The following is a 27,170-nucleotide window of genomic DNA, read 5'->3' as shown; positions in this document are numbered from 1 at the left end:
TCCATCTATGGTGGTGGGTAGGTGGGGAAGGAACCTTCTACATTACGATCCTGTCTCCATCTATGGTGGTGGGTGGGTGGGGGAAGAAACCTTCTACATTACGATCCTGTCTCCATCTATGGTGGTGGGTAGGTGGGGAAGGAACCTTCTACATTACGATCCTGTCTCCATCTATGGTGGTGGGTGGGTGGGGGAAGAAACCTTCTACATTACGATCCTGTCTCCATCTATGGTGGTGGGTGGGTGGGGGAAGAAACCTTCTACATTACGATCCTGTCTCCATCTATGGTGGTGGGTGGGTGGGGGAAGAAACCTTCTACATTACGATCCTGTCTCCATCTATGGTGGTGGGTGGGTGGGGGAAGAAACCTTCTACATTACGATCCTGTCTCCATCTATGGTGGTGGGTGGGTGGGGGAAGAAACCTTCTACATTACGATCCTGTCTCCATCTATGGTGGTGGGTAGGTGGGGAAGGAACCTTCTACATTACGATCCTGTCTCCATCTATGGTGGTGGGTGGGTGGGGGAAGAAACCTTCTACATTACGATCCTGTCTCCATCTATGGTGGTGGGTGGGTGGGGGAAGAAACCTTCTACATTACGATCCTGTCTCCATCTATGGTGGTGGGTAGGTGGGGAAGGAACCTTCTACATTACGATCCTGTCTCCATCTATGGTGGTGGGTAGGTGGGGAAGGAACCTTCTACATTACGATCCTGTCTCCATCTATGGTGGTGGGTGGGTGGGGGAAGAAACCTTCTACATTACGATCCTGTCTCCATCTATGGTGGTGGGTAGGTGGGGAAGGAACCTTCTACATTACGATCCTGTCTCCATCTATGGTGGTGGGTAGGTGGGGAAGGAACCTTCTACATTACGATCCTGTCTCCATCTATGGTGGTGGGTAGGTGGGGAAGGAACCTTCTACATTACGATCCTGTCTCCATCTATGGTGGTGGGTGGGTGGGGGAAGAAACCTTCTACATTACGATCCTGTCTCCATCTATGGTGGTGGGTGGGTGGGGGAAGAAACCTTCTACATTACGATCCTGTCTCCATCTATGGTGGTGGGTGGGTGGGGGAAGAAACCTTCTACATTACGATCCTGTCTCCATCTATGGTGGTGGGTGGGTGGGGGAAGAAACCTTCTACATTACGATCCTGTCTCCATCTATGGTGGTGGGTGGGTGGGGGAAGAAACCTTCTACATTACGAGCCTGTCTCCATCTATGGTGGTGGGTGGGTGGGGGAAGAAACCTTCTACATTACGATCCTGTCTCCATCTATGGTGGTGGGTAGGTGGGGGAAGGAACCTTCTACATTACGAGCCTGTCTCCATCTATGGTGGTGGGTGGGTGGGGGAAGAAACCTTCTACATTACGATCCTGTCTCCATCTATGGTGGTGGGTGGGTGGGGGAAGAAACCTTCTACATTACGATCCTGTCTCCATCTATGGTGGTGGGTAGGTGGGGAAGGAACCTTCTACATTACAATCCTTTCTCCATCTATTTAGAATAGATATTTAAGAAACTGTTACTCTCCTCGGACAGATATCTTCGTCCTACACCATCGGGTTCTTTTGTTATGTATCCATCTTCACGTACGTGTACTCCCATGTATACCATCTCCCACCCCTGCTTGGCACAGATAATGAACATGTAACTCCCCCATGCTGGCCATTTCCCCCATTGTAAACGTCTGTCCCTCAACGTTGGTAAACGTCTAAACGTCTGCCACTTAACGTTGGTAAACGTCTAAACGTTTTCCCCCTCAACGTTGGTAAAGAACGTTTTTTTTTTTTTTTTTCTAAACTGTGTGGGTCGGCTAGGTGATCGTAACACACCACTGGATACATCAAGTTAAACAGTTCAAACTTGCATAACAGGTTTAAGTGACTAATTAGTGTTTGGCAGTTTATGTAATTAGATTATCTAATGAGTTTCATTATGCTGGTAGAACGTTTTGAGATACTGGTTATTCTAATTACAGAACTGAAGGGGAAAAAACAGGAAAAATATCTTTTAGAAAATACGGGAGATGGAAGGTATCTTTAACCCCTTGAGTACGACGCTACGACCCTTGAACACGGTGGTACGACCCTTAGACACGGTGGTACGACCCTTAGACACGGTGGTACGACCCTTAGACACGGTGTTACGACCCTTGAATACGGTGGTACGACCCTTAGACATGGTGGTACCGACCCTTAGGTATAATGTCCTCGTCTTTGACCTTGTGCTGTCGTGCTCAAGGGTCGTATCGTCGTGTTCAAAGGTCGTATCGTCGTGCTCAATGGGGTCATACCGTCGTGCTCAGGGTCGAATCCAATCACGGATCCCAATCCACTCTTAGGTAGGTGAATCATATTATCTAATCAATATCTTTTTTTTTTGTATAGATTTAAGGCAAATTTTCCTTGATTAACAGGTATGTATTATTGCTCCGTAAATGTATATAGTTGGTGTGTATATAAGCAGATCAGATAAGTTTTGATACTCATTTTAAACCTCACTTTTCTCAAAGATTCACAAAGTCATTCATCTACGTAACTTAGTGGATTGGGTGAAGACTCGAACCCTAACCTAACTTGGTACATTGGCTTCCTTACGAATCTTAACTTAGCAGATGAACAGCCCATTAAAACCCTATCTTAAAACGTGACAGATTTGCTCTTTCTTAAATCCAAACCTATTTCATATATTTCCACATCCTTAAAAGCCTATACCTTAACCTTATAAAATTCGTAGCCCCTTAAAACCTTAAATTCGTATTTCCACAAACCCTAAAACCCTTGAAACCTACAACTTAACTTGTAAGATTCGCAGTCCCTTAAAAACCCTAAATTCGTATTTCCTCAAACCCTGAAACCCTTGAAAACCTATAACTTGTAAAATTCGTAGCCCCTTAAAAACCCTAGAATCGTATTTCCACAAACCCTAAAACCCTTGAAACATCTAACTTGTAAGATTCGTAGTCCCTTACCTTAAAAACCCTAAAATAGTATTACCACAAACCCTAAAATCCTCCTCCTCTAACTTGGCAGACGCGCACAACACTTATACCATAACATACCCCACCATTCAAGAGACTTTAGATGGGACTTAAAATAATTATCTATCGTCAAACCTAATTAAAAAACTGTTCTTGAAAAATTATAATATGACCATATATTCTTGCATTTAGTGTTTTAACAATTCTTTGTTATATATTTCAGGTAAGTGTGTGATCCGCCCCTCTTACGTGTTGTGATCGTAATCACCAGGTGTTCAAAGGTAAGTGGAACAAGATGACAAATAGTTATACAATTGTGGTTTGAATTGATTTAAGGTCAAGCATTCGGCTTAAGATTTGGCTACGCGGCAATTACACACGGGCTGACCTGTGCCAGATATGGCACCCTGAGCACACACACACACACACACACACACACACACACACACACACGAAATGTGCCACTAATGGCACACCCGAAAACATTAGTTCCTGAGACATTCGTAATATAGAACATATTAACTTCATAATTCAATGAAGAATGATAGACACAAAGGTGGATATACTAAGTATATATTTACAAAGTTTTTTGTTGCCGTAGATATAGAAAAAGCGTTCTTCAATCACCTGGAATTGTAATATAAGTGAATGGGATACTTACCGTTACAGTTTAACGTAGATTACCATGACCGTTTTCTTATTCAGAATTATCTTTAGAGAAAACGGTAATATTTAATGACACACTAAAGAAAATGAAAACGTTTATTTTGTTAACACAAAAATGGTTTCGATTCTATAGGAGGTGTATTAGATAAAACAGATGTATTGTGTACCTAGCCAAAAGAAATAGCATTTAGTTAATGTTAACAGAGTATGATTTATAATGTGAAGGTAAACTGTATTTTACGTGAAAGAGAAGCGATGAAATGGCTCACAGAGAATGATTAATAGCAAGTAATGCCAACTTTGTTGATATATTGCACACTGTTAAGGTGGCTTATTACATTTGTCAGTATCGCAGGAAAAGCTCTGGAAAACCTCTCAAAACACTAGCTAGATGCTGCCTCAGTATTCCCTAATGGCGTCTAAATTCATACATACCACTGTTCTCTTGCTTGGGGTAAAAGATCTCTGTTCTCTTTGTTCTTCAGCTTCGTGTATCACTTATTATAACATCTTGTTAACATTATTATAACATCCTTTTTCAAGGTACTGTTTCTTATTTCATAACAGTGTGTCTTGTGTTTTATATTCATCCTGCTTTAACCCTCTTGATAAGTGAACTTAATAAGTTTCTTAACTCAATATTTAGGGTAAATATTGAGTTAAGAAACACTTTTTGATTGTTCTCGCATTCCAGCAAACAACTGGAATTCCTGGAACATAATTTGGTATGATTAACGTAAACTATGTTGTAATAACATCGTTCTGGGTCGTATAGTAGTGGATGAAGCGACTGTTTACTTGTAGTTTGCCCTAAGGGTCATAACTATTAGGTAGTTATGAGTGATGATGTGTTTATCATTAGTTGGTCTTGTTCTGTGTTCACACTGTTTTGTTCTGAGAGATTCTTCCAGTGTTCAGTGTTCATCTCGTTCATCTCCTTCCTCGTGTGGATTGTTTGTTGGCTGTGTTGTCCTAAACGACCCGTTAAATGGTTTATATCCGGTCGTTTTAGAAGGTGGATTGTTTATATCTTGTCTTAGACGAGTTTCGTTAAGGTCTTTAGGGGCCTTGAGTCCATTATTATATCTAGAGACTTTGGGCCTTAGTGTTCTCTGGGCCATGGTTGAACTTCGTGTTAGGAAGGAAGGATGGATAGCATTTTCTTGCCTTCCTGAAGCTCCGTGTACATAGAGGCGAGTATGACCGAGCTGGAACCCTTGATTGCCTTGGTTTATGAGCTGACGTACAACCTCCAGCCTCCACCGGTATTTTGATGATGTTCTAATGTAAGCAACAGGTTGTCAATTTCACGTGTTAAAGTGGTAGAATTTCGGGCAGCTTAAATTCCTAAACTGCTCAATATATATATATATATATATATATATATATATATATATATATATATATATATATATATATATATATATATATACATATATATATATATATATATATATATATATATATATATATATATATATATATATATATATATATATATATACATATATATATATATATATATATATATATATATATATATATATATATATATATATATATATACCTCGCAAACGTGGGAGACAGCGACAAAGCGAAAAAAAAAATATATATATATATATATATATATATATATATATATATATATATATATATATATATATACGAAAAATAACTAAGAGGACAATAAATATATAATGTTTTTCATAGTTTAAATCAGTTATATTGTTCAATGTTTTCTTTTTATGCTGTCTATTTTTTCATTATTTCTTTTTTTAAATGCAGTCCATTTTTTCCTTATTTCCTTTTTTAAATGCAGTCCATTTTTTCCTTATTTCCTTTTTTAAATGCAGTCCATTTTTTCCTTATTTCTTTTTTTAAATGCTGTCTATTTTTTCCTTATTTCTTTTTTTAAATGCTGTCTATTTTTTCCTTATTTCTTTTTTTAAATGCAGTCCATGTTTTCCTTATTTCTTTTTTTTAAATGCTGTCCATTTTTTCCTTATTTTTTTCTGAAAACCAGAAACCATAAGATTATCTTTAAATGACTTGTTTGTTCTGCAAAAAGACAGGATGGCTTACGACCCTTATGGACGCTTTGAAAAGGCCCTGAAGTGCTTTTCTGAAGTGTGGGCTTCAGGCGTCACACAGACCTGCTCTCTTGCTGGGTTTGAGAACCTGAATTTCAGCGAGTGTTTACTATGAGTCTAAATTACTGGCGCGTTTGTGAGAGCGTAATGGGGGCTTTTCTGGAAACCTGGTATTACCACGGGGGAGAGGGTGTAGTGGGAACATAAGGAGGTAGTATTAACATGGAGCAGTAAAGACATGGGGATTGTATTATCATGGGGTTAATATTAACATGGGTTTAGCTCTAGCATGGTTTAGTATGAGCATGGGGTTAGTATTAACATGGGTTTAGCTCTAGCATGGTTTAGTATGAGCATGGGTTTAATATTAACACGGGTTTAGCAGTAGCATGGTTTAGTATTAGTATGGGGTTAATATTAACATGGGTTTAGCTCTAGCATGGTTTAGTATTAGCATGGGGTTAATATTAACATGGGTTTAGCTCTAGCATGGTTTAGTATTAGCATGGGTTTAATATTAACACGGGTTTAGCAGTAGCATGGTTTAGTATTAGTATGGGGTTAATATTAACATGGGTTTAGCTCTAGCATGGTTTAGTATTAGCATGGGGTTAATATTATCATGGTTTAGTATCAACATGAGGTTATGTTAACATGGATTTAGCAGTAGAATGGTTTAGTATTAGCATGGGATTAATATTAGCATAGTTTAGTATTAGTATGGGGTTAATATTAACATTGGTTTAGTATTAGCATGGGGTTAATGTTAACCTGGGTGTAGCAGTAGAATGGTTTGATATTAACATGGGGTTAGTATTAACATGGGGTTAGCATGAGGCTGGTATTAGCATAAGGTAGCATTAGGAAGGGGATGGGGGGGTGCCATGTTTCACATAGAGTTAATATTCACATGAGGTTAGTGTTCACATGAAGTTTAGTGTTCATATGTGATTAATGTTCCCATGAGGTTAGTGTTCACATGAAGTTTAGTGTTCATATGTGATTAATGTTCCCATGAGGTTAGTGTTCACATGAAGTTTAGTGTTCATATGTGATTAATGTTCACATGAGGTTAGTATTCACATGGAGTGAGTTCGGAAATTCATTCAGTTGCCAGGATTTACTTGCTCTATGCTTCTTCATCTTGCTTAAAGTATAAGTGAAATGAACTACCCCTTTATTATCATGTGACCTTAGGATTAAAGAGGATATGAACACACACACACACACACACACACACACACACACACATCCACAATAAAGGGATTCAATACGATATTCTATGAGACAGAGACTTTATTTTCCAGCAGAACACAAAATCACTGAGCCTTCCCCACAGGAAGGGATGAAAACATATTCCATGGAGTCTTTTGGTCTCGTGTGAACGAAGGAGCCACACGTGTTGAGCGCGTGTGGGCCGCGAGCAACAAAAGGGGGTTTAACGTAACGAGGCGAAAGGGTTGTTTTAATGAGGGGACGGTGGTTGGGGAGGGAGAGACAGGATGTGGTTGACAGGTAGTTTGGAGAGAGAGAGAGGAGAGAGAGAGAGAGAGAGAGAGAGAGAGAGAGAGAGAGAGAGAGAGAATATGTCTCACCGTGTGGAGATATCTCTCGGGAGACGTGGAGATCTCTCTCTCTCTCTCTCTCTCTCTCTTCTCTCTCTCTCTCTCTCTCTCTCTCTCTCTCTCTCTCTCTCTCTCTCTGGAGAACAGCAAAGGGGAGAGAGAGAGAGAGAGATAAGTCAGTGTGTCAAATTGATTTAGGGACATCGGAACATCCCCTGGCTTTTAGAACGAACCAGCGGCGGTGCCCTCCAAAACACGATCTGCTAAGCTGTTTGAGTTGGCATTCCCACATTAAATAGTGACCTACGAATATATGACTCATATCTTTATTTTTTTTAAGGTCAGGCGAGCGTGTTGGTGGTGCTTTTACTCGAGGAAATAGAGAGAAAGAAAATGCGTCGAGGGTTCTTAACTGCGTGGCAGACACCGTGAGAAGTTAGGATCATGAAATCTGGCAAGTTGTATGAGTTACGGGGTGTGTGTGGGGAAGGGGATGACGTCATCCCCCAGCATTGCATGTTTCTTGACGTTGTTAAAAGAAAAAAAAATGCCCAAAGTAGCATCGTATCAATGAGAGAAACATTGTCAATGTACGCTATACCTGCAGAACACAGGATCAACTTACCAGAAGGTAACCACACTCATTTTTCCTTTTAAATCGTTTTTTAGAAATGACTTTTTTTTTTTTTGTTTACTTATGCCTCGCCTTGTCTCGATGTAGCGATATCAGATCAAGATACAGGTGGCTAAGGCTTCGAGGGGACGTGGGATGGAAAAAAAGTAGAGAAAAATCATCGTTTTTCTCTTTCGAAACTTTTCGTGATAATACAGGAGTGGAGGACTTTACCAGTCTACTCCGCTCCTGCTCGTTTGAGTCGTTTCCCGCAACACTGTAGAGTTACATGGGTACTACAGTAATTTTTTTTTTAGCCCCCCCCCTTATCCCTTAGCGAGATGAAGTACTGAAACCCGTTTTGATACAGTGCTCGAACATGTGTTCATTCATCTTGTATGAGTGGCAATATTTGTCTTACGGTAAAAAGGTCATATATTCACAATATATTAACATTTTCGTCTTCAATAAGTTGCTTCTGTTAATAAGATATACATCAGCGTATTCGGAAATCACGTAGAATTTATGAAATTATCAGATTATCCTACGGTTATTGTGTTGTAACGAAAGACCAATAATTTCGCCCATTTAAGTTATAATTCATTAAGATATATTCAAGCAATAACTCTTTCATTGAAGGATTATCCATATTTGCTTTCCCTTACGACAAAGACGAACCAAAATAACAGTGACGCATCTGGACAGACTGATTCATAATGTTAATCTAGCTGGAGTGAATTCGTGATTGGCCAATCTTCTTTTTTCATAAGGTAAAGCTTACAACAGACAGACAGACACAGACAGACAGATAGACGGATCCTACCTACACTCACAGAGCCACTAGATGGTATGGAAAGATAGACAGACTTCTCCTATCACTCCTGTCTCTCTCTAAGCTGGACAGACCCGTCAAATATGCCATGAAAACTGTCTCTCTCTCTCCCTCTTCCCCTTCCTCCTCCTCACTCCCGCAAAACAAGACAGAATCAAACTTTCATAGGAGGAACGAAGGTTGTATAATTGAGAGGGGTATGGCGGGGTTAGAGAGCCAGCCAGGCTCTGGCAGTACAAGTGGAGAGAGAGAGAGAGAGAGAGAGAGAGAGAGAGAGAGAGAGAGAGAGAGAGAGAGAGAGAGAGAGGTAAGTGTCCAGTTAGTTTCACGTCGAAGTTCTAGTGTACGGAAACTAGACACCTTGGGAGATGGGTGGGTCATGCCTCGTTATAACTCTATGAAAGATATAACTTAGTTATTCTTGATATAAGTTATTCTTGATATAAGTTATTCTTGACATAAGTTACTCTTGATATGAGTTATTCTTGATATAAGTTATTCTTGATATAAGTTATTCTTGATATAAGTTATTCTTGACATAAGTTATTCTTGATATAAGTTATTCTTGATATAAGTTATTCTTGACATAAGTTATTCTTGATATCAGTTATTCTTGAGATAAGTTATTCTTGAGATAAGTTATTCTTGAGATAAGTTATTCTTGACATAAGTTATTCCTGACACAAGATATTCCTGGTCTTGTACACAGGCTGAAGCCTCGCTGTCTCCACCATCAGTGTGGGAAAGGCCCGGGAGTCCGCCTCTTAGGGATGATAAGAACATGTAATTGCCTCCAGTTTGGTGGATGGAGAGAGAGAGAGAGAGAGAGAGAGAGAGAGAGAGAGAGAGAGAGAGAGAGAGTTCTTCGTCTACCTCTCTTCCATGGATTGATTGGAGCTTTCCTTCTTCTTCTTCTTCTTCTTTTTTTCTTACGAGTGCGTCAACCCCCGTCTTGTATAGGGCAGTTTGGAGGGTCGTTGAGGTGAGGCACTGAATCATTGGCGATTTGTCGATAGCCTTTTGAAAAGAAGGTAGGAAGGAAGGTCGCGAAGAGAGAGGCTTCATGAGGAGGAGGGGAAGAAGAGGAGGAGGAGGAGGTGGTGGTCGTCGTCGACAACGTCTCGCGCCTCTCTATCTACCTACTACAACCTTTCCTACTACCACCACCACCACACGCACCTTCTCTCTCTCTCTCTCTCTCTCTCTCTCTCTCTCTCTCTCTCTCTCTCTCTCTCTCTCTCTCTCTCTCTCTCTCTCTCTCTCTCTCTTCGTCAGTTCCCGACGCGCCGTCTGATGCCGGAGCGAAAAGATGAAGGGGATCTCAAAAGTTCTTCCTCCTTCGAGGTCGGTTCACACTCTCTCTCTCTCTCTCTCTCTCTCTCTCTCTCTCTCTCTCTCTCTCTCTCTCTCTCTCTCTCTCTCTCACACACACAGCTGCATACATGACCTGATCAATTTTTGCCTACCATACAAACCGACCATCCGTACCTACCTTCTTCAATTGCATTTCTCCCTCTTATGTAGTTATTTCATTCTGTTTACAGTACGACTCGAGGAGACGTTTATTTACCATGATTGAAGTGATTTAATGTGTTTGTGTGTTTGTTCTAAAGTGGGTGGGTGGGTGGGTGGTTCCTCCGTTTTCTTTCCCCCCTCCTTCCCCTGGCGTGTGGGGTAACCTGCATTGATCTGCTCTCTTAGCTAGTTCCATTCACAGAGATCTTGCTCTGTGTAGCCTCCTTTACCTCTCTTTATATATAGACACACACACACACACACACACACACACACACACACACACACACTATGCAAATGACATTACATTCTGCACCGCCATGTTCTCGTTTCCTGTGTTGCCCCTGCACGTACAAGAGGACCTAAGGATGTAGGTGGAGGTGACCTAGAAGGAGGAAGGACCTCCTTTTCGATTCAGTCCTGCGTTACGGCTGGGTTAGAACCTAGCCTACTGGGGCCTGGCCTAGCAGCCCACCCCGTCCCCATCCCTACTCAAGATTTGGGCTTCGGCTTCGTATCTTCCGATGTGAAATATTGATTAAGAAAAAAAAGACACACGATGACATTTCACAGCTAGAATTAACGTTTATGTGAAAGGGCCTTTAATGCGTTTGGATGACGCGATGTATATTAAAGTTGCTATGGAAAATTTAGATGATTGTGTTTGGATGGTTCATAGTTCAGGGTTGGTGAAGGTCGAGTGTATTATGTCCATTTCTGGTTCGTTTGTATCTAAGAGGACAAGTCTGTGGCAGACATGGAATTCTGTTTCCTGTTGAAGGGCGTTTAATGGGAGACTTAATTGGGTAATTATCTCCGACACTTGTTTGTGATCGGGAAAGAAATAAGGTGATTTGTTAGCATAGATGCTGGTGTTACCGGACTCCACCTGCTCGAGGTTACACCGCGAGTGAACAGTCACCTATGGCGAGGTTATGTTATTGAGGTTACAACCCTCCTTCGAAAAGAATTTCCTGATCCCCCCAAAGGTGTATACATGACTCAGCTACTGGAAGGAGGAGGCAGAATTGTGCTGCAGGACGCTTGGTTAAGAAGGAGCGAGCCTGGTTAACACCAGGACTCTTAACGAAATAGGTCCTTGGATAATTAAGCAATATACGAGTCTAATACTTGTGTGTGTATTTCACCATTACGCAGGTGGTGGCTGTGGTTGCCCCCGTGTTTTCAGTGTTTGGTTGACGTGGGTTGTATTGAGAAGGTATTTTGTGGTGGAGGAGACAAAAAAAAATGGTACTCCGCAAGCCTTGGGGATCCTTTGGTCAAATGTCAGAATTACATTTCGTATTCGTGTGTGAAAATGAGTGATAGGAACCATTGGTTAAGGAGGTTGGGAGGCCCTCGGATTGTTTGCATGGGAGGGAAGGGCCATTCGAACGAGAGAGAGAAAAGAGCAGTTAAGGTACATACGTAACTAGGGGCAGGTGGTTTGCTGACAAGGGTAGTTTCAGAGGGTAACTATGAAAGCCAGACTTTGAGCATGGGATCAGGACGATGTAGCGTGTGTGTGTCTCAATGGACGAGGCAGAGAGGAGTGAGTGAGTGAGTGTGAGCAGCAGCAGCGAGACAGGGAGGGAGGTAAGGGAGGGAGAGGAGAGTTCGGGGGAGGTGGTGGCGGCAGTGGTGGTGGTGGGAGGAGGGATGGCTGTAGCTATGGCGTGAGGCAGCACCGCCAGTCGAGTTGTGGCAGTGGTGGAGTGTGGAGGAGCTACGTGTCGAGCGTCCCTCACTCCGGGTGTCCACGTGTGTGTGTGTGTGTGTGTTTTGGGCGGACGACGAGGAGAGAGAGAGACCCCAACCCCACACAGCCACTAGACCAGGCTAGTTTTGACGTGGATATTAGCGTGTCTCCCGTTGGTGGAGCAGCCTTGGAGCATGTTGCCTCTGCGTCTGTGGTGGGGGGTGGCTGCGTGTGCGTGGTTTTGCCCCCGGCAAGATGCAGTAGTGTAGGAAGGAAAGGAGGAATGAGTTACCAACAGACGCTAAATGTTATGAAGAGAAATCCATCTCTATATATATGTATCTCTCTGTCTCTGTGTGTGTGTGTGTGTGTCCTCCTCTGAGAATTGTATGAGGTCTCGTCCACCCAAGAACATGCGGGTGACGGACAGCATCTCTGGAAGGTGTTGTGCCACAGAGAGATGAACGGCACTGAACGAAGGCGTCGGGGAATTATGGTGAACGTTCTCTGGTTAACGGTGGCGTCGTAAGATTCGAATCTTCGTACTCGTCGTCTTTGCTGCTGCCGTGTCGTCCTGTCAGCTCCTTCCCTCCCTCCTCCTCACCTCCTCCTCCTCCCCCGAACACATTCTCCGGAACCATGTTTCGCATCCGCTTACACTACAGCGACGACGTCCGGACGGAGACCGTGTTCACGGAGACGAGATATCCGGACGGGAGCCTCCTGTCCGACGCGGTGGTGAGTGAGAGGCAGTACGGGAGCCTCCTGTCCGACGCGGTGGTGAGTGAGAGGCAGTACGGGAGCCTCCTGTCCGACGCGGTGGTGAGTGAGAGGCAGTACAGCGAGGGCAGAAAACAGCTCCTGACGGACGCCCTCGTCGGCGATAATGTGTACTATGAAGGGAGGAGGGATGCCCTACTAGCCCACACGGGGTTCTTTGAAGGCAAGTGATTCTGGCTCTGAATGTATTGGGAAGATCATACCGGTATGGTGGTGGGGGTGTGTGTGTGGCTGTGTCTCATGTCTTCTCCGGGGTTCAGGTGGCTAGATATCCTATTTTGGTCCTTCTCTTTCCCTTTATCTCTCTTGACAGCGTGTGACATGACTGTATGCTTACTGCCAAGCATGTCTGCTGCTGGGGTTTACTTCGTGGAGGTGAAGGATCATGTATCATTTCGAGGAAAGCTTATTAATCCCTGGGCATTTGTGGAGCTTCTCTTCGCATGTTTACATTCATAAGATTCTTTGCTAAATGAATGACTCTAACGATTAACGCATCTGGACTAATTATCTCTTATAATGTAGTAGTTATAAACTGATGTTGTTCGAACGCGAACGTGTTATTGGAATTGTAATTACCATTGAACCCCGTCCACCAGGGTTTATATCCACCAGGTGAAGGGAAACTGGTGTCAATTGCCTTGTTTGAAAGAGCTGTAGTTATGGGGGATCAAGGGGGTAGACTTATTTAACACCATTCGCGATGCATTTAACCTAAGTAGGGTTAAAGTCGATGGTCAAGGGGGGGGTCAGTTCCTAACCTTTTGATATTCGTCTTTTGGTGTTCGTGATTCGGTAACATACCCAACTGTCCTTTTCATCTCCCTCCCTCCCTCCCTCCTCTTTCCCCTCCCCTCCCATCCCTCCACCCACCCACCCACCCCCGCAGACGCGGAGATCAATAGTGGCGAGGCAAAATATCCGTCGGTAAAATATGTCTTTTCATATCGGTTATTTGACCGTTCTGTGGAAGATGCGACTGGTTTTTTTATAATAGGGAATTTATAATAGGGAATTGGCTATCAAATCGGACCACTTTTTTTTTTTTTCCTCCTATTTTTCTCCATTAAAAACGAAACCACGGTTTCTTTCACCAGTGACCAATTACACCGCAATTTTAAGTTTTCCTTAAAAATAACGCAAAAAAAAAACAGTGTCAAATTAAACCTCGTAATAATAAGAGCATTTCTCCTGGACTGAACTGGTCTCTGTCTGTGTGTTGTCCAGTGAACAGACCAATTAGAATACTATTTCTCCTTGACATGTGATTCTATTGGTGCTCGTCGATGAGAGAGGGTCCTTTCCAAGGTGATATCGTAAGGTCTCTCTCTCTTTTTTTTTTACCCTAGGGTGATCCACTTTACGTCATGATGGTGGAATCATCGTTGTGTCTAGCCTTCATAGAAGAAAAAAAACAATATTGGGGTTGGTACGTGGGTAATCCAGATAAGAGAAGACCTGATGGTCTATGACGATGTTATCTGCTGAAGGGCAGTACTTAGGAAGGTAGATAACAGAAGACCTGATGGTCTGTGACGTGGGTGATTTATAGAAAATATTACATGGGAAACAAGTTACCAGAAAACCATATGATTAAAAAAAGAATAAAGACAGTATTTGTGTCCTAAATTACTTTTCTTAATGGATCGTACTGGTCATGCCTAATTATGGCAGTGATAAATGTATTATGGTAATTATCGGGTTGTTAGTTGTGTATCCTGGCGTTTATTCTTATCAGCGACCATTATCTGATCACCATTCAGATGCGACAGGTTTGAAGGACGTGTCAAAGTTTTGATATCTCTAAAGGATTTGTGAGCGTCTGTGGTGGAAATGTCGGGTCTTATATCATCACTGATAATGTGACTTTCAACTCCCCAGAGTACGTTGATTTAACCCCGTGAGTACGACGACTTTAACGCTATGAGTACGATGACTTATACCCGCCCTCGGTACGTGTTTACACAGTGACTGACATTATCGTAAGCGAAAAAGGTTGAATTATCGTTCGTTCGTTGCACCAATTTGTTCTCAGTGATCGTACCATCATGGTTAAGGGTCGTACTATCGTGATCTAGGGTCGTGCCGTCGTGTTCAAGGGTCTATCATCGTGTTCAAGGGTCGTACCATCGTGTTCAAGGGTCATACCACCGTGTTCAAGGATCGTATTACCGTGTTCAAGGGGTCGTACCACCGTGTTCAAGAGTCGTACCGTCGTGTTCAAGGGGTCGCACCGTCGTGTTCAAGGGTCGCACCACCGTGCTCAAGGATCGTACCATCGTGCTCAAGGGGTCGCATCGTCGTAAATATGTTCGACTATTGTCTTTCCTTGAGCTAAAACCCTCTCCTTCAAGTATCTACTAGTAAACACATCATTATGGCTGTAAGATAGAATCTTTACCACAACGGCGACTGGCTGGCTAACCCCTTACTCTGGGGGGACACCACCAACACCGCCCCTCGACCCCCTTACAATCTCCAAGTCATCTCGGACTTCATCAACGCCCTCCCTGCCTTCATGTACCGTACATAACCTCGTATACAAGTAATCTCAACATCTCACCTCTTCTGTATATATATATATATATATATATATATATATATATATATATATATATATATATATATATGGTCTCTCGCTCTCTCAAATGCATCTTCTTACGTAGTTTTGAAGGTCTGTAATCCTCCTCCTCCTCTGGTTTGATCGGGGTCTTGGAGGGAGGGAGGGAGGTACACAGAGATGCGCATGCTGGAAAGGAGGTGAAGGTGGGGTCGAGTTGGTGCTGGTGATGGTAGTGTCTTACATAAGGCTTTTCCTGGTGTTTGCCCTGGGCAGGTACGCGAGGAGGCGAGTGCGCCAACCCCTGTACAGACTCGCTGACGCTACGAATTCCCAATCGCTCGGTAGGTGATGATAAGTCTCTTAAAAACAATTTTTTTTTAGATATAGGCGGGGCGACGGGTCATTATGGAGTAGACGGATCATTCTGGAGGTAGTGATTACTGATGTAATCAGTGCTTTGAAAAGAAAAATAATTGAGAGAATAACTGCAAGAATATTTAGTTACACTGTGTCCTCTACCGACGGCTGTCTTGGCTTTAAGTTCCACTGAGGCCTCGATCGATGCTCTTGTGTTGAAAGGGGTCTTTCAACCTCTTTACCCCTGCCTTGGGATAGGACCTGACACTCTCTTATTTCCTAATTAAATTCATAATTTTCCCCTCACCTTAGATAATTGTTGTGTCGTGAGCAGATATGAAATATGACGAGTTTATTCTTAATGGAGACCAAATGGGAATATTGTTTATAGGTATCTATAACCCCCTTAAGTGACAGGGTTGAATACCATATCTTGTCGATGCTCATTTGTTTTTTGTGCCCAGGTCGTTCCTTTAGCCTCTCGGCAACACCCTCAGCATACCTTATATCACTGAAGAGTACAGAGAGATTGTAATTACTGTAGAGAAGAAGTCTGAATTTTTTATGTCACTTGTGGTCAGATCTCTGCAGGCTTTGATTGAAGCAATGATATTGTATGATCCACTACGTGAAGATTTAGATACATGGTGAAGTCTTCAGTTGTTTTCTATATTCTGAGAGAATTGTTTACACGAAGTATACACTGTCTACTGTAAAGACATGTTCTCTACAGTGGAAGTGGTAGACCAGAAGATTTGCATCCCTGGGACGCTGTCTTCCAAAGTTCTTGCTATATGTCTTCGCCATCTCTCATTAAAGTTGTGTAGAGGAAGTATATTGAGTCAGGATCAAGTGGGATGTGAGGGATATTAGATACGACAAAATGGTTCAGATCAATTTCTAAAGGAAGTGGAACAACGGAGGCTGATGCTCACATGGAAGAGAGGCGAAAAGTGAACTCAAAATGAGGGTTGAAAATGTAATACGATGTATAACGCGTCAGTTTTGCACGACCAATTCTTGATCGGGGTCAGAACAATCACTTTAAATGCCTTTAGTACCGTTTGGGTCATTGGTGAATGGCTTTTTTTTAAGTAAAGTGTCGTTGGGTTGGGTTTTTGCCGCATGCCTTAGGCGAAGCCGTGCGAACGGTATGTGTGTGTGTGTGTGTGTGTGTGTGTGTGTGTGTGTGTGTGTTGACCTTCAAGAGCGGTAGATGGGCCAGGTTCCACCTCTCCTAAAAGAACACCAGTCTTTCATAAATACAAAACCTCTATAAGCGTTAATGTCTTATAGCTACGCTGATGTACTGCCTCTTATTCTACAGTTCCAAGTAAGTCGTCTCGGAGATCGGAGTTTGAGGTTTGTTTGCATCCGTTTGTGGGGTTGTATTACATAACGAAGCTGGAGGACGGTATGGACCCCTCGCTATAGCGCAACTGCTACCCTCGCGTACTTTTCCGTATATATATATACGAACTACCGTTATGCGACCCTCTGTAGCGGAGGTAAAGGTGGTTTGGGGTCGTTATATAACATTTGGGTGGGAAGTTAAGGGAGGGGTCATTAGCGTGACGAAACATAGAGGGGGTGTGTGAGGGTAACGGTACTGGGAGGTAATGCGTGTACCTTGAACCACTTCTGTAGGTTTAATGCGGCTTATCACCGTAGCTTTCTCTATTTCTTCCTGTGCTGACTGTTGATAGATGGTAGGTAGATAGATAGATAGGTAGGTAGATAGATAAGATGGTAGGGAGCGGGGGGCTGGAAGTCCTCCCCTCTTTTTTTTTTTTTTAATTTTCCAAAAGAGGGAACAGAGAATGAGGCCAGGTGAGGATATTCCCTCAGAGGCCCAGTCCTCTGTTCTTAGCGCTACCTTGCTAATGCGGGAAATGGCGAATAGTTTGAAAGAAATATATATATATATATATATATATATATATATATATATATATATATATATATATATATATATATATATATATATAATATCCTTACGAGGTATCCAAACTCTACTATTCTTTTCATAAGTGTAAGTTACGTATTTGTTTTGTATAGATTCGAGGGTGACTATTGTATTTTGATAATTGAATTGTTATTAGTGTAATAGGAAGAGAAACCCGTTGTCTGTTGAGGGTCAGGTCCTTCTGTGTATACCGTTATTATACGCAGTATCTCAGGAGGGATAGCAAATGGCCACCGACGTTTACTGCTAGTTAGTCAGTAACCCAACCATGACCACTAACGTACGGAAGAAAACGGCCTGTGTGACTGGAAGAGGCTTAAGCCAAATAGCACGACGGTACGACCCGTGAGTGCGACAGTACGACCCCTGAGTGGGACAGTACGGCTCATGAGTGCGACAGTTCAAGGGTCGGTGTGAGATGTGATGCTCCTAACATCTTCTGGTGTCTCTGTATATTGTCTCCTTCATCTGTGGTTTGTTGGTATTTGCTTCTGAAGATGGAGTGAAATACACGAAAGCGCTCAAGCAAATTTTCCTGCTTTGTTTTCCCTCGTGGTCTACCAGTTCATCTGTGATCGTCACGTGACTGTTTCGTGAATGCATCTTTATATATATATATATATATATATATATGTATATATATATATATATGCGTCGATGTCGTCTTAGTATGAATTGAGTGATGTTAGATGCGGATTGAGTGTGTAGAGCCCTAAACAATTCGCTCCTGTCCTACCTCTCTCTCCATCAAGCAGGATTGAAATAGGCGAAAAACTAGAAAAGAAAAAATACAGAGGAAAACCCAACTGTGGTTTTGGAGTATAGGAAATGTTTGTGTTTACTATGCGTGTTCGTTCTTCCTTGGCCACAGACTGAGTCGGGTCTTGCCTCAACGCGTCCGCCTGGGTGTGTTGTAAGGGCCCTTCGCTCCTTTGTGACGTAACTTGGTAATGGATCATTCTTCTTCCCCCCAACCTCACCCCTCAGCTTCGTCCATGGCTCGGTCCCTGGATTAGGGCCCCTTTTTTTATATACCCTGTGTCTCCTCTTTTAAGCCACCGCCCACAGGATGGGAGATTAGAGTACGATGAATTAGCCTTTCATTTTGAAGGTGTGGCGTTAATCAGACCACACAAATAGGTAGGTAGGGAGGTGCTCTTTCTCAATTCTTTAGTTCTCAGACGGGTGGCCGGGTCGCCTTGCCCCAGCCACCCACACTTCAGTCATAGATTTATGTGAGGCCCAGGGTTCGATGCCAAAAGCCGTGGTTTTCTTTATTCTAGAACGTATCATGCCTAAGTTTAAAATGATGATGAAACATGGGTATAGTTTACTCGACGTTTAAGATTGAACAGTAAGTTTGACCATATGGGCTTAGAACTTATATAGTCTAACTTGAAGTAGGTCTTCGAACTTGATTTACATGATAACATAAATTGCTCATTGATATGGCAAACCTCTCCGCCGTATAGAAAAAAAAAAGACCGACTTCTTATACACGTGAGTGTTTGGCTTCGCATATGGTCGTGTGTGTGTGTCCTTTTTTTCCCCCGCCCAGGGTGTGTTATGAATAGCTGGTTGTTCTACTCTCGAACGCAGTGGATCCTAGGAGGCATGTGGTCGCATACCGGGACACCCTGAGGGCCTCCCCACACACACACACACACACACACACACAGGGGCTTTGGTCCTGCCCTTGAAGAGGTCCTGGCAACACATGGCCTTGAAATTATATAAGGAAGCTTTTAGAAGACGTGGGGAGGCGTGGGGGCAAAACCTAAGGGAAGGGGGGGTTCGCTTCGGGGTCCTCTTGTGGTATACTTACATACCAGGTCGTGAGGATGTGTGTGTGGGAAAAGGTCAGGGTTCGACTCCGTGACTCCTTCTTGAGAACTTAGAAATCCTACGTAGGTATGATATTTGGTTCTTTGGCTCCGGTCTTTGGATATAAGGTCTGGCGATTCGTAGGTTTCCTACGTGTGAATGGAAGGTTCTCAAGTGGCCGAAATGGGAGGTTTGGTCCATAAATATGTCCTTCGGTTTGTTTTCATTGGCCTCCCAAGGGGGGTCCCTTGTGAAGCGTCGCGCTACAGTCCACCACAGCTTTTCTTCGTCAATAAGTAACCTGGACGCAGTTGCTTCTATGCATCTTCACTGCGTTGTAGTCTTTCCTTAGACGATTGGAATGTGCGATATGGATTCAGCCGTAGACTTTGGTAAAAGTAGATAAGACCAGAATGTACGTTATAGATCCAGTCGTAGATCTGATAGAAGTGAGACTCAGGGATAGGAAAATGGACGTAGGCAATTAGATGCATCATACGTATATTTAAGAGTTCAGGTGCGTTGGGTTTAGAGCCAGTGGCACCAGTGGAAGGTCCTGACTGGAATGCAAACTAAAGAACTCGTCTGGTGATAGGTGGAGGCGAGCAAAGGGGCGTGTGCTGTGTGTTCATACAGAGAAGTAGGTGGGGTTACCAGGAGAGGGAGGGCCCCATGTGTGCCAAGCATCCTCTTCGTGTGAGAGACGACCTGAAAGAGTCGTCCTGTCCGTGTGAGAGACGACCTGAAAGAGTCGTCCTCTTTGTGTGAGAGACGACCTGAAAGAGTCGTCCTGTCCGTGTGAGAGACGACCTTAAAGAGTCGTCCTGTCCGTGTGAGAGACGACCTTAAAGAGTCGTCCTGTCCGTGTGAGAGACGACCTGAAAGAGTCGTCCTCTCCGTGTCAGAGACGACCTGAAAGAGCCGTCCTCTCCGTGTCATAGACGACCTGAAAGAGTCGTCCTCTCCGTGTCAGAGGCGACCTGAAAGAGTCGTCCTCTCCGTGTCAGAGACGACCTGAAAGAGTCGTCCTCTTCGTGTGAGAGACGACCTGAAACAGTCGTCCTCTTCTTGTGAGGGACGATTTGAAATAGTCGTCCTCTTTGTGTGAGAGACGACCTGAAACAGTCATCCTCTTCGTGTGAGAGACGGACCTGAAATAGTTGTCCTCCTCTTCGTGTGCGAGAGACGACCTATCTACTATGGCTGTGCCTTGGTCGCGGTGTTCTCCTTCGTGATTGAAGGGGTCGACCAGACTTGTCCCTGTCCTCCCCTGTGGTCATCAGGCACCAAGCATCACCAGATGACTCGCGTCTCCCAATGGGCTGTCATGATATGTGTTGTGTTTGTTTGTATGTGTTCGTGTGTTTCAAACTAGTTCATCATGGCGTACTATTTTTTGTGGGTTCTTTTTAAGCTTGATCATGGATATTTCGACTCCTGCTTATCTAATTCTTATTGTCTTTTCTTCATCTTAATGTCTCTAATTTCATATATACATCACTGTAGGTAATTAGAATCTTTGTTGTCATGGCTTGAGATTAATTTATCTACACCTGTCTGACTCAGAGTGCAAGCTTCCTTGGGCTCAACTTATGTTTGTGGCCTCCCAGTTTAAAACAGCTGTCTGACATTACCCCCCTCCCATCTGTAGCTGCTCCTGTGTCCACTAACCCACGCTCAAGTTCCTCCGTCTTGAGGTTATTGCCAATTCCAACAGAACTTCCCTTGACGTCAACGCATCCCATTCGAGGCCCAGGTTTGGGCCTGTCTGAATTATACAGTTGGGCAACTTGGATAAGTCTCGAGGAATGGTGTTACTTTCTCTCTCTCCCTCCCTCCCTTAGTATGTCTCTCCAACTTACCACGAATTTTAGGTTAGCTCCCCACAATTTCCCTATTCACCCCACGTCTTATAGGCATACACTTTTTTTCCTGTCTATTGAGAGAGACAGACTTAAAAACTATACTTCCTGCCTCACCAGAGGGACAGACCCAACATTGTTGTAATCGGAGTCCATGAGACGTAGCTACTATGAATATTACGTGTGGTTGGTTGGTTGGCTGGTGGGTGGGTGGGTTCACTGTGTCTAATGATTTAATCTTAACCACTCGACCTCTGGTGGTTCCACTGTGATATTGAATGGCTGTCATTGTTGCTAAGGGTGACGTGGGTCCAGATTACGACTCGTGGCGTTCCATAAAGTGTCTTAAGGGGTAAGACCATTGGAATAAATGGTTCACTAAATCTCGAGTCGGATAAAAGGATCTTTGTCTGGGGTTAATGGTAGCTTTCTCTGTGGTCAGGTAGATGATTTGGCATGACCAGTTGAACTAGGCTTTTGTGACTCTTCCTAATGACAGAACAAGCTGTCTTGTTCCTCATGGTTAACCCCTTGAATCACCTTCGAGAGGTCTTCCCGTTATATGACCTGGTTCAGACATATCGTCATGCTTTGAACCAGACGTAACACAAGTTTCAGCTGAACGAGATCCAGCGAGTCGTACGACCCTTTTTGACCTGCCCAGCTCCTGGGTGGGGCGCACAGCCACAGTGAAGATTAATCATCTCGTTTTACGTATCACCCTCAACTGAAAAATCCCTTTTGGCATCTTACAATCGTAAGGGACTTCAGAGACTATATGTTCCGTTTGAGCAGAATGGTGTCGGATGATGGGAGTTAAGTGTTCAACACAGGGAGGGAGTCTGGAATGAGTGCGACCCTCTGAACCGACCAACCAACTTGGTGTGCAAAGTCGAGACGGTATGAAGAAATACACTGAAGGTATGTTACCCTTTTTAACTCACTGGACTTGAGGTGAGGATGTGGATAAGTGGTTTCATGGGCTATATATATATATATATATATATATATTTTTTTTTTTTTTTTTTTTTTTTTTTTTATACTTTGTCGCTGTCTCCCGCGTTTGCGAGGTAGCGCGAGGAAACAGACGAAAGAAATGGCCCAACCCCCATACACACGTACATACACACGTCCACACACGCAAATATACATACCTACACAGCTTTCCATGGTTTACCCCAGACGCTTCACATGCCTTGATTCAATCCACTGACCGCACGTCAACCCCTGTATACCACATCGCTCCAATTCACTCTATTCCTTGCCCTCCTTTCACCCTCCTGCATGTTCAGGCCCCGATCACACAAAATCTTTTTCACTCCATCTTTCCACCTCCAATTTGGTCTCCCTCTTCTCCTCGTTCCCTCCACCTCCGACACATATATCCTCTTGGTCAATCTTTCCTCACTCATTCTCTCCATGTGCCCAAACCATTTCAAAACACCCTCTTCTGCTCTCTCAACCACGCTCTTTTTATTTCCACACATCTCTCTTACCCTTACGTTACTTACTCGATCAAACCACCTCACACCACACATTGTCCTCAAACATCTCATTTCCAGCACATCCATCCTCCTGCGCACAACTCTATCCATAGCCCACGCCTCGCAACCATACAACATTGTTGGAACCACTATTCCTTCAAACATACCCATTTTTGCTTTCCGAGATAATGTTCTCGACTTCCACACATTTTTCAAGGCTCCCAAAATTTTCGCCCCCTCCCCCACCCTATGATCCACTTCCGCTTCCATGGTTCCATCCGCTGACAGATCCACTCCCAGATATCTAAAACACTTCACTTCCTCCAGTTTTTCTCCATTCAAACTCACCTCCCAATTGACTTGACCCTCAACCCTACTGTACCTAATAACCTTGCTCTTATTCACATTTACTCTTAACTTTCTTCTTCCACACACTTTACCAAACTCAGTCACCAGCTTCTGCAGTTTCTCACATGAATCAGCCACCAGCGCTGTATCATCAGCGAACAACAACTGACTCACTTCCCAAGCTCTCTCATCCCCAACAGACTTCATACTTGCCCCTCTTTCCAGGACTCTTGCATTTACCTCCCTAACAACCCCATCCATAAACAAATTAAACAACCATGGAGACATCACACACCCCTGCCGCAAACCTACATTCACTGAGAACCAATCACTTTCCTCTCTTCCTACACGTACACATGCCTTACATCCTCGATAAAAACTTTTCACTGCTTCTAACAACTTGCCTCCCACACCATATATTCTTAATACCTTCCACAGAGCATCTCTATCAACTCTATCATATGCCTTCTCCAGATCCATAAATGCTACATACAAATCCATTTGCTTTTCTAAGTATTTCTCACATACATTCTTCAAAGCAAACACCTGATCCACACATCCTCTACCACTTCTGAAACCGCACTGCTCTTCCCCAATCTGATGCTCTGTACATGCCTTCACCCTCTCAATCAATACCCTCCCATATAGTTTACCAGGAATACTCAACAAACTTATACCTCTGTAATTTGAGCACTCACTCTTATCCCCTTTGCCTTTGTACAATGGCACTATGCACGCACTCCGCCAATCCTCAGGCACCTCACCATGAGTCATACATACATTAAATAACCTTACCAACCAGTCAACAATACAGTCACCCCCTTTTTTAATAAATTCCACTGCAATACCATCCAAACCTGCTGCCTTGCCGGCTTTCATCTTCCGCAAAGCTTTTACTACCTCTTCTCTGTTTACCAAATTATTTTCCCTAACCCTCTCACTTTGCACACCACCACGACCAAAACACCCTATATCTGCCACTCTGTCATCAGACACATTCAACAAACCTTCAAAATACTCATTCCATCTCCTTCTCACATCACCACTACTTGTTATCACCTCCCCATTTACGCCCTTCACTGAAGTTCCCATTTGCTCCCTTGTCTTACGCACCCTATTTACCTCCTTCCAGAACATCTTTTTATTCTCCCTAAAATTTACTGATAGTCTCTCACCCCAACTCTCATTTGCCCTTTTTTTCACCTCTTGCACCTTTCTCTTGACCTCCTGTCTCTTTCTTTTATACTTCTCCCACTCAATTGCATTTTTTCCCTGCAAAAATCGTCCAAATGCCTCTCTCTTCTCTTTCACTAATACTCTTACTTCTTCATCCCACCACTCACTACCCTTTCTAAACAGCCCACCTCCCACTCTTCTCATGCCACAAGCATCTTTTGCGCAATCCATCACTGATTCCCTAAATACATCCCATTCCTCCCCCACTCCCCTTACTTCCATTGTTCTCACCTTTTTCCATTCTGTACACAGTCTCTCCTGGTACTTCCCCACACAGGTCTCCTTCCCAAGCTCACTTACTCTCACCACCTTCTTCACCCCAACATTCACTCCTCTTTTCTGAAAACCCTTACTAATCTTCACCTTAGCCTCCACAAGATAATGATCAGACATCCCTCCAGTTGCACCTCTCAGCACATTAACATCCAAAAGTCTCTCTTTCGCACGCCTGTCAATTAACACGTAATCCAATAACGCTCTCTGGCCATCTCTCCTGCTTACATAAGTATACTTATGTATATCTCGCTTTTTAAACCAGGTATTCCCAATCATCAGTCCTTTTTCAGCACATAAATCTACAAGCTCTTCACCATTTCCATTTACAACACTGAACACCCCATGCATACCAATTATTCCCTCAACTGCCACATTACTCACCTTTGCATTCAAATCACCCATCACTATAACCCGGTCTCGTGCATCAAAACCGCTAACACACTCATTCAGCTGCTCCCAAAACACTTGCCTCTCATGATCTTTCTTCTCATGCCCAGGTGCATATGCACCAATAATCACCCACCTCTCTCCATCAACTTTCAATTTTACCCATATTAATCGAGAATTTACTTTCTTACATTCTATCACATACTCCCACAACTCCTGTTTCAGGAGTATTGCTACTCCTTCCCTTGCTCTTGTCCTCTCACTAACCCCTGACTTCACTCCCCAGACATTTCCAAACCACTCTTCCCCTTTACCCTTGAGCTTCGTTTCACTCAGAGCCAAAACATCCAGGTTCCTTTCCTCAAACATACTACCTATCTCTCCTTTTTTCACATCTTGGTTACATCCACACACATTTAGGCACCCCACTCTGAGCCTATATATATATATATATATATATATATATATATATATATATATATATATATAGGTTTCTACCCCACCCATTGCATCCTACTCTCCCCACTGGTTTCTCCTCCACCCATCACATCCTCTCCTCCCCACGGGTTTCTCCCCACCCATCGCATTCTCCCCTCCCCACGGGTGTCTCCCCCACCCCTCGCATTCTCCCCTCCTCACGGGTTTCCCCCACCCCTCGCATCCTCCCCTCCTCACGGGTTTCTCCCCAACCCATCGCATTCTCCCCCACCCCGGATTTCCTTACATTACTGTCTCTGGTACACTCATTTGGCTGTCTCATGTATCCAGTACTTATCTCCCATCTTCTATACCTACCCGCTTCTAACCCGCTCCAACCCACAGGTAAAGAAAACGTAAAGCGGGGATCTCTGTAATTAAACCTCCAATCAAGGAGGCCTCTTCACTTTCTTCACTCCTTTTGTCCTGGACCTATTGTGTAGAGTTCGAACACACACACACACACACACACACACACACACACACACACACACACACACACACACACACACACACCACTCCCTGTGTGTGACGGGGGGTGTGGTGTTTGGGTGGGTGTTTTCCACACATCTGTATTTTTTGTCTTTTTTTTCACGTGCCCTGACGCTTGAGGGAGATGAGGACGAGGTGAGGGAGGGAGGAAGGGAGGTGGTGTGTTTGTGGGGGAGAGGGAGGAGCGAGTCTTGCGGGGGAAGGGGGGGATGTGACCTTGGGCATGTCCTCTCCTTTGTTCCCAAGGCGAGTGGGGAGGGAAGAGGACCACACTCCTCTGAAATGACCTTTGACCCTACGTTCCCTAACTCCTCCCTCGGTTTGAATCATCCACCATCTCTCCTTTTTCCTTCCTTCCTTCCTCCTCCCTGCCTGCTTCTTCTTCTTCTTCTTCCTTTTCTCCTTCCTTCTCTTCTTCCCCTTCTTGTTCTTCTTCTTGTCCCTTCCTTTTCTTCTTCCTATTCTTCCTCCTCCTCTTCTTCTTCTCCTCCCTCCTTTTCTCCTTCCTTTTCTTCCTCCTCTCCTTCTTCTTCTTCTTCTTCTTGTCCGAGTCAACAAGAGTCAATCATAATACACGTCGAGATACATTCATTTTTCATTCCCTTCAATTTGCTCCAATTCGATTACCGTCATTGGTGTCAGTGTGGGAAACGAATTACCGGTAATCACGAGCATAGCTGATTAGAAATCAGCTCTCAGCCTCCGCTAATCACTCTATCTTTTTTGTCTTCATTTTGTGTGATCTCTGAGCGTGATTGGGTTTCGCGGGAATGATTCGATGTGGCGATGGTGGTGTTGGTGTTGGTGTCCGCCTCACGCGTAGTGGTCGTCGCGCGTCGCTGATTGGGGGAGGAAAAACGATAATGGCCTGTACCATAGTTACAGAAGAGGGCGCTTGTGTGATGTGCCTCGTACCATCAACACCAGCCATCACATCTGTGGATGAAGGGACGCTCCATGAAGGGCTCGCGCCCATCATGGACTGATGGGGGAGTGAGATATGCTCGAAGAGGGGAAGTTTGTAAAAGACCTGGGGGATAAAGAGGTGGTCTTTGCTACCTGAAGGTGACGTTCGAATCCGCTGAGTTGTCTGGTAAAGAACAGGTTGAGGCCCTGGCTACACTGGAGGGCACGCGGGACCTAA

The 27,170-nt window shown here is 43.8% G+C and overlaps 1 protein-coding gene across 6 annotated transcripts in view; it reads left to right on the top strand.

Moving 5' to 3' along the window:
* Nucleotides 1-27,170, top strand: part of Mctp (multiple C2 domain and transmembrane region protein) — a 400,360-nt gene that overhangs the window by 112,697 nt on the left and 260,493 nt on the right. For 4 of the 6 annotated variants that reach the window (XM_071689522.1, XM_071689530.1, XM_071689525.1 and 1 more), the window contains exon 1: nt 11,974-12,917. The exons of 1 other annotated variant lie outside the window; for it this stretch is intronic. In XM_071689522.1, coding sequence (XP_071545623.1) covers nt 12,614-12,917 — 304 coding nt within the window. In that variant the 5' untranslated portion in view covers nt 11,974-12,613. Of the gene's footprint in view, nt 1-11,973; nt 12,918-27,170 lie in introns of those variants that run through there. One more of the 6 variants, XM_071689526.1, reaches the window with a different exon arrangement.

The sequence above is a fragment of the Panulirus ornatus genome, chromosome 47, assembly GCF_036320965.1.
Source record: "Panulirus ornatus isolate Po-2019 chromosome 47, ASM3632096v1, whole genome shotgun sequence".
In the NCBI taxonomy this organism is placed as follows: Eukaryota; Metazoa; Arthropoda; class Malacostraca; order Decapoda; family Palinuridae; genus Panulirus; species Panulirus ornatus.
This window is presented reverse-complemented; position numbering and strand designations above follow the sequence as displayed.